Below are 8,081 nucleotides of genomic sequence, written 5' to 3'. Positions count from 1 at the left end.
TTTTAAAGCTTCACTAAGATAGTTTGCACCTCATCATCTATATCTTGTTACCATTGATAATTAATTTAGTAAGTTTACATTACAATTCTAAAAGCTTCACTAAGAGATTTTGCACCTCCATCACCTATATTGTTATAATCAAGAGACAATTTAGTAAGTTTACAAGTCTCACTTTTTAAAGCTTCACTAAGATACTTTGCACCTCCAGCTGCTATTTTGTTATGACTAAGAGACAATCCAGTAAGTTTACAATTCTCACTTGTCAAAGCTTCGCTAAAATATTTTGCACATTTATCTCCCATGTTGTTGCTATTGATAATCAATTTAGTAAGTTTAGAATTCTTACTTTTTAAAGCTTTACTAAGATATTTAGCACCTTCTTCACCTATATTGTTTTTTCTAATTTCCAATTCACTAAGTTTACAATTTTCACTTTTTAAAGCTTCACTAAGATGTTTTGATATATTTTTAACAGAACAGGAGTTTATTTTTAAAGAAAATACATTGCATGCTGTTGCATTTGTGAAATATTTTGACAATCTAATGACGCTATGATTATCAGGAAATTGGCATGAAAAAAACGCGAGTTTTCTTATTTGTCGGCATTCAGAGAGAAATTCAAAGAAGGCGTTTGAATCAAGAGGCGTGAAAGAAACGCTGTCAATGGATATTGTTTCAGAAAAATTATTTGACTCGCAAATTGATCTCATCTCATCGTCGTCTCGTAATTCGTATAAGCACTTCATTCCAAGAAAACCAAGTGCTTTATTACCCTCTGAGAAAAATAAATGTGAGATCCAACTTTCTAACCTGTAATTATAAAAATATCGTAATGTGAAACTTTTAAAAGTTTGGTTTAATTTATTCAAAATGATAAAGTCTTTCAGAAAAGCATCTTAAAATAAGAAGTTCTTGTAAAACAACTATGGTAACAATAGCTAGCTACAATCTTTTGGTAGCAAATTAAAATAAGTCAGACAATGCACACAATGTTTACCAAAGCCAAGTGCAAATTAATATTACATGAAAGTAAAAACTCCTTGCTGCTTGTCAGAACAACAGTTCAGTAGCGTTGGCAGCGTGATAGTTGACTGGAAGAGGTTAGAGAGGTCAAAATTCATTTAGGCATGTTTTAATTAGTTAATTCGCCAAAAACTTTCATTAAAAAAACAAATTATATCTGTGCTGTCATGTATGAACTAAAATGGGCCTTTACAGCGCCACGGAGCAGCCATAAAAGCAAAATATTTGTAATTTTACTTCATAACAGAACCTGTACTTCAAACTCTTGACTGTAAAGATGACTGCCGCTAACCTCAGTCAATATAAACAATAAAACAATCGTTCTCAGGACTTTACTTACCTGGACGATCGAAATCTACAAACATTTTTTTGCTTTTATTGGACAACTTCATTTGATAAATTGACATAAAATCGTTTGCATAATAATCAGCATATTGGTATGACTAGACCATTATAAAATGAAAACTCCATATTGATGAAGGTAAAGAATTTTTTTTAGGCTAAGTTTGTAATGAACCAGGTTATCCATGTCGAAAACCCTCAAAAGCATATTTTTGGCGAGTTTCCTAGGCATGCTGATGAGCTCTGATATTGAGCGAAACGGTCAAAAATCGATAATTTATGAGCAATTATGTTAGTTCTTTCCACAATAAACATTTTAGAAGACTATTTGTAAAACGCAGGAAATAGCGTTTTCGCAATCAATTTTAAAATTTTAAAGGGGTGATGTTCTGACCAACCCTAGAAAAGTCACGCTACATGCAACATTGTTAGCCTAAGTTCATATACATAAAGTATTGGTCTGCCTTGTTCAAAGCTAAAACAGAAGAGTAGTAGTGCTTAAAAGGGTTAGCATTTTGAAAAATTATATCTTGTTTTTGACATACATTACACAATTCCAAAAGACTGTAAGTAATACACAATAATATCTATAGAACTTGATAAATTTCTTCGCCTACACTGTCAATTAATTATTTTGCCTTCATGCAGCAATAGACAGAGTGTTTTGTCAGAGAAACCAATGCACTTCAGTTTCCAAATTTGTAATTTCAATGGAAAATTAATGTAGTTCTGTTCAGTAATAGACCCAAGGTTCTGCCAAGCAGTTTACAAAATACAAATTTCCAACCAACATAATAATGGTGTTTTGAATTTTTTCTTTTTGTAGCTCTTCTAGTTCAACATACTTTCTTTATGAGTTTTCAGTAGATTTATCAGGTAATGACAATACACTTATGATACTTATCCATGGTAAATTTCAGTTGACTTATGTCGTAGGACTGAAGCAAACATTTTCTTGCTTCCTTAGGAGCATTTTAACACAGATTTTTTCATTTGAGCAAGAAAAATAGTTGCACCAAACTGTTTACAAACAGTCAAACACACAAAAGCATGAAATAAAGTATAAGTTTGACGAGATTGACAGGTCCACTAATGAATGCCGTTTGATTTTCACTTTTAAAAGGTTAAAATGTCATAAAATAACTTAAATGTTACAGCCAAAATATGCGTTTCTCTAGCGTCGATTTTCTTTATTTTGATGTGTGTGTGTACTGTGTTTTTCACGCAATGCTGAAGCATTATTTTAAATTGGTATGCTGTCGGTATCGTAATTATTTTTTTTTCTCACTTGTTTTCGTTCATATAAACAGTATTGGAAATCAGGAGGGAGTGAATATTGAAAAAAAATTTTAAAGTGGAAGTTTTGACCAACAAAATCCGCCATTACCGCCATGTTTTTGACCACGGGGTCCAGGCCCCTTTGCCCCTCCAGGTCTTATAGAACTCAAGTTGAAGGCACGGGTAAGCTTTAACTCAGCCCATTGAAGTAAATATATCTGGAATGCTAACTCCATTGAGTTCTATAATAACTGGAGCGGCTATCTCAAGAGCGGCTTTAATTATTGTATGACGTCAACAAAATGGAGGATTTTGTCCTATGCCGCTGAGATTTACCGAAATTGACAGCTTTTTTGAAAATTCCGCAATTTTCCACTCCCAAATACACAAAATGTATATTTGTATTTCGGATTCGGCAAGCAATTTTTTAATGAAAATCAAGGTAAAAACCTTAAATTCAAAATTTGTGCTTTAAGTTATAGCTTACAGCTGTTTGCTTGTTGCTGTTGCTCATTTTGAAACTATTTCAAAAATAGTCCTACACTTTTGGAACGTAGTGTTTGGAGAATCCACTAGATTTGTTTTCTCATTAGCAGATTTTTTCACTTAATGTTTGAACATAAGGTTTATTTTATGGGCTTTATATCTATGTATCTTAGTGTGCATTATGGTGAAGTCTTTTATTTGCTGTTTAAATAACTTCCCAGTGCATCCAAATACTCTAATGAAGTGCAACAACTCAGTGATCTACAGTGGTCTACATCCGCAAACATGTAAAAACCATGTTCTGAAGTATACAACAAACGATCAAAAGAAATAATTTCTTCCAAACTCTACGCGACACTTTAGTTTAAAACTTATTGAGGAGGCGTTACTTTAATGTTTGCTCATCTGGCTGGCAAAATTAATGTTAAAAATTTGGTAATGATGAATTCATTTAGAAAAAATACATCTAGTCACATACAATACGAAGATACAATCAAACATTTTCAATGATACAAATGCTCATCGATCATAAATTTAATACCTCTCTAGAATAACGCTGATATCTTTTCCCTTCTCCTTTTTCTTTTCATTTCCAACCAAACCAGCAGCAAATTCGATTACTAAATACCATTTAGGATCTTTAGCATGATCATCCAAAAACTTTCCAATGTTTTGCCAATCGTCAACAATATACCACGCTGCTAAAAACTCTTGAAGAGTCAAATGAAGAAAACAGTAAAGATGGCGCTCATCATCATAAATCTTATTGAAAATGCCACAGTTTTCCAGATTTTTAAAGTTACTGTTACTTTTTCTTTCAAAAATCAGGCGTCCGTCTTTAAGCCCTTCCATGGCAACATATTTTATTTCTTGTAGATCTTTATCAAGCTCGGATGGTAAAGGAATTCTCAAGTAATCCTTTTCTGTAGTCTTGCCCCTGAGAAGGGGATGGCTTTGCCATAGTAATACTTTAATTGCTCTATCGTACAATTCAGTGATAGTCTTTGGACTATAGTTTTCATCATCTGCAAAACATTCCTTTAAGGTCATACAAACAATTTTAGTGTTAATAGGGATGTAACAAAAGCTGCGAAGTTCAAGAGAAATTTCAATCTTATTTAGAATACGGTCAGCAATATTCCTATCTTCATGACAAAACTTTTCCACGAATTCTTTTATCTCATCCTCAAAAAAGCCCAAGATTTCAACTGTCCTCGCGAATTCCATATCTCGAAATTTATGTTCAGCTGTGGGTCGTGATGTAATAAGAACAGTAACATCAGGCAATAGTTTACCTTCAACTAGCATACTTAAGTGTGTAATGACGTGCCTTTTTTCATTAGGGGACCCTGAGTCGTCAGTTCGAAGATCTCCATTATCTAAAGGCAATTCATCAAGACCGTCGACGATAAGAACAGTTCTTTCAGGATTTAACATTATAAATTCGTAAATATCTGAAAACTGTTCAAATGAAAATCCAACGCAACTCTTTAACATTTTTCAAAAGTAATGTACTTCTCTTTAATCGCACGACATTGCAATAAAATGACCAGCTTATCGCGCCAAAAGTCGTCTTCATTTGTCTTCCATTCATGAATAAGTTTTTTCGTCAACATAGTTTTACCAATTCCTGGCCTTCCGATGACTAAAATGGAGCTAGGATACGACTTGCTATTTGGAATTGACTTAAAAATGTCAGTTGCTCTTGTGAGTTTTTCGCACTTTCATTAGGTTTGAAATGACAATGAAGGATCTCGTGTCTTTCATGCGTTTCTGGGTAAGCTTTACTTAATTGTCTTTCTGCTTGCATTATGACGTTGACATAAATATCTTTAAGATTTTGCACAGACATTTGTGCATTGCCTACGTTATCGTGGATATTAAATAATTTGTTCAAGTGAAGTTTATTTTTATTTCTTTTATCCATTTCGAAATTCTGCACGTTTTTGGAGTATGTATACCGTGAAAAACTCCTTATCTGATGTGAAAAAATTGTCACTACTGGCCTTATTTAATAGGTATATTAGCTGACATATCGTCATTATTATCGATAAAACATCAACAGCTACAACAAATTTAATCCACCATTCACTGTTACCATCGCGAATTTCACAATTAAGGAAAGTTTTGTTATATGGAGGAAGAATTATACTGTTGAACGAAGAGTTTTCGTTTGTTGTTGGACGCCACGAACAAGAATAGTCAATGGGAAACATGCATGGAAACAGTACTGTAACAAATATAGACAACCCGATCACGCGTACAGTCAAATAAATGATGTAATAATAGAATGCCCAAGAACTAGATGCAACCTTTCTGACTTCACTGCTTCTTTCTGACAAGAACTTATCAAAGTTTTTAAGTCGATTGCTCACAGACTGTCCATAGATCATACCCCAAAAAGAGAAAAAGAAATTGAAGGACACCACATATATATTATCCCAAGTTTCATTTTGGTATTGTCTCAAACAACTTGATTCAATGTTCTTTATAAGAGAAGTTTCTTGGAATTTTGAAATCATCTTGTCATTACAAGTAAAAGAAGTTTGACGATCGAATGTTTTGAAATTCCAGGAGCGATGATTGTAAATGTCAAATAGATAGACAGCAGTATTTTTTCAAACAAGGGAAAACAATTCAGTGGTATGACTCTGAAAATAGCATCCATTTTCGTATCCTTTAAAAAATAATGAAATAGACATGACTAATTTAGTTTCAACAATCCCCGTATAGGCATAGACCACATTTGTAAGAGCATAAACTGCAGTATAAAATAATACACACCATTATTTGTGGCTTCAGTTAGCTCCACACAGTTTGGCTTCCAGATTGTATATATGAACAATTTCAGCCTATATTGTAGCAAAAATGTATAATTTGGTTGCAATATTTAGTAGCTATGAAAAAATCCAGTACATGCAATAACAAAATAGTAATAATACTATAATAATAATAATTTTAAATTTTAGCAGGTCAATCTTGTAAGTTTAAAAAGTATAGCTGTTTTTATTAGGACAACTGCATTCAAATTATTTCAGTAAAATAAAAATTACTAGAATTTATGCGATAGAGTTCCATAATAAAAACATTTAGGATGTCCAAAAGGTTAAAAGATAAAAATACGATAGTATACACTAAAAATTACAAATTAGTTTAGATTATAATGTAAATCATACTTAAAATATAATTTACGCTCGTCCTTGAATCTTAGTAAAGGTATTTCTCTTCTATAGCTGTATGGAAGTTAATTACTTTAGCAGTTTCGCAATATAAATGTTCCGGAAGATATTAGGATTATTTTGAAGAATTTTCAAAATCAGTTCGATCAGGGTAACTAATGGGTTTCGTTTTCATAGCACGACTTTTAATAAATTTTGTAAAAGCTTAAAAAAATCTTGAAAAGCTTAAGTCACATAACGTACATTGATTTAGTTATACGATATCCTAAAATACCTATGATCTGTTTCTAAAATACCTATTTTAGAATATTGTGAATTCAAGCAAATAATTAAAAATAACGAAGACAAATGGGCGTCAGTTATAAAAATCTGTAGTTTGCAAACCAAACGTCACTGAATATGGAATATACAAAAGGTTACTCGTGTCGGACCCTTTGATGTTTTGTCCTCGCGTATGTTGTCCGCGCATATCGGCAGCCATTATTCCAGTAAGATAGGACTTTTCACTTGTTCCAAACCACTTAAATGACACGACGTCATTTCTTATATTGAAATTATTTCCATTTCATTGTGAAAAATGACGTCATGTAATTACAGTGGTTGAAAACAAGTGAAAACCAAAGTATCTTGCTAGAATGATGGCGGCCGTGAGGATGCAGTGCTCACTTGAGTGGCCCTTCTGTATAATTTTATTCTGTGAAAACGTGTTTTACTGATGACGTCACAAGTTATTAACATGGCCACTTGAAAAGTTCACACATTAGGACCGTATTCAGCAATAAAATTAACTAACTTTTAGCGAACTGAAAATATTTATTTATATATCAAATTAAATCTAGCACTGTGGATTTTTAGTTACAGAGAAAAAAAGAGGCGATCAAACACTTTGAACAAGGCAGATGGTCAATCCGTTTGTACTCCTGATGAGGACGTCATGTACCTTTGGATTTACCCGAGAAACCTCACGATGATGCACACAATGTTCTTGAGAGTGAAAAGCTCACAAATCAATTGTCTGAATGTTCATATGAGTCCATGCCTTCATTGTTTGTTGACATCATTTACCTTGATGTTGCCACCTCTTTCTAACTGGTTGATGAGGATGAAACAAGTACTGAATGCGTAATTACTGTGCATATGTGTAGATTATCACACAAATCTACACTTTGTGCAGATTTAATATACTGTTTATCTAGAAGAGGACCGATTTTAAGCAACTGAACTGCTAACATTTCTCAATAAATTCCCTGAAGAATTCTAACAAAGGGTCTTTTTTGACAGCTTCGCTACCCCAAGTTGAAGGAGCATGCTACAAATATCTACGCTATTCTTGAATGATTTTGAACAGACTCCCACTGCGTATAATTTTATAAATCTTAAATTCACAAATTGAAAATAACATGAAATGCCGTAGAATTATTAAACTTTCATAACTTTTCAGTAACATTAGAAGTAGTGTACAGAGTGCAAGAAGTTCTGATACAAAAGTTGTCTTCAGAATCATGTGTTTAATTAGCTATAATTATTCATCATCCACAAAAATGTATTAGTTTCAGCAATTAAAAGTGAACATATAACAAATATCTATGCTACTCTTAAATTACTATGAAAAGAATCTTACTGTTAAATGATTTGATATCCTTCATAAAATAGTTGCAAACATCGTGATTTTAGATGTATTCAGGTTATGAGCTTTCACCTATATTTATTACGCCACGTGTAAATTCAAAATGTGATTTAAATAAAGTCGTGGCAAAGCAACGTCACCATGAA

At 32.7% G+C, this 8,081-nt stretch overlaps 1 protein-coding gene across 1 annotated transcript; it reads right to left on the bottom strand.

Annotated features, from left to right (window-relative positions):
* Positions 1-74: 74 nt before the first annotated feature.
* On the bottom strand, positions 75-5,499 carry LOC124437853 (NACHT, LRR and PYD domains-containing protein 12-like). Its single transcript, XM_046987785.1, has 3 exons — positions 5,417-5,499; positions 3,671-4,509; positions 75-810 (listed from the first exon to the last, which is right to left on the bottom strand). Exons 2-3 carry the CDS (start codon positions 4,435-4,437, stop codon positions 75-77), a joined length of 1,503 nt encoding a protein of 500 aa, XP_046843741.1. The 5' UTR covers positions 4,438-4,509; positions 5,417-5,499.
* Positions 5,500-8,081: the final 2,582 nt, after the last annotated feature.

This window comes from Xenia sp. Carnegie-2017, unplaced genomic scaffold, assembly GCF_021976095.1.
Source record: "Xenia sp. Carnegie-2017 unplaced genomic scaffold, XeniaSp_v1 HiC_scaffold_17, whole genome shotgun sequence".
In the NCBI taxonomy this organism is placed as follows: Eukaryota; Metazoa; Cnidaria; class Anthozoa; order Malacalcyonacea; family Xeniidae; genus Xenia; species Xenia sp. Carnegie-2017.
Note: the sequence above shows the minus strand (reverse complement) of the source record. Positions and strands in the feature narration are given on the sequence as shown.

Bases quoted from the DNA above. Each gene is read 5' to 3' on its own strand.
- LOC124437853 (XM_046987785.1), bottom strand. From the start codon at position 4,437: ATGCTAGTTGAAGGTAAACTATTGCCTGATGTTACTGTTCTTATTACA. The intron at 811-3,670 runs GTATTAAATTTA...TTATAATTACAG, and splicing joins ATCAGCGTTATTCTAGAGAG to GTTAGAAAGTTGGATCTCAC.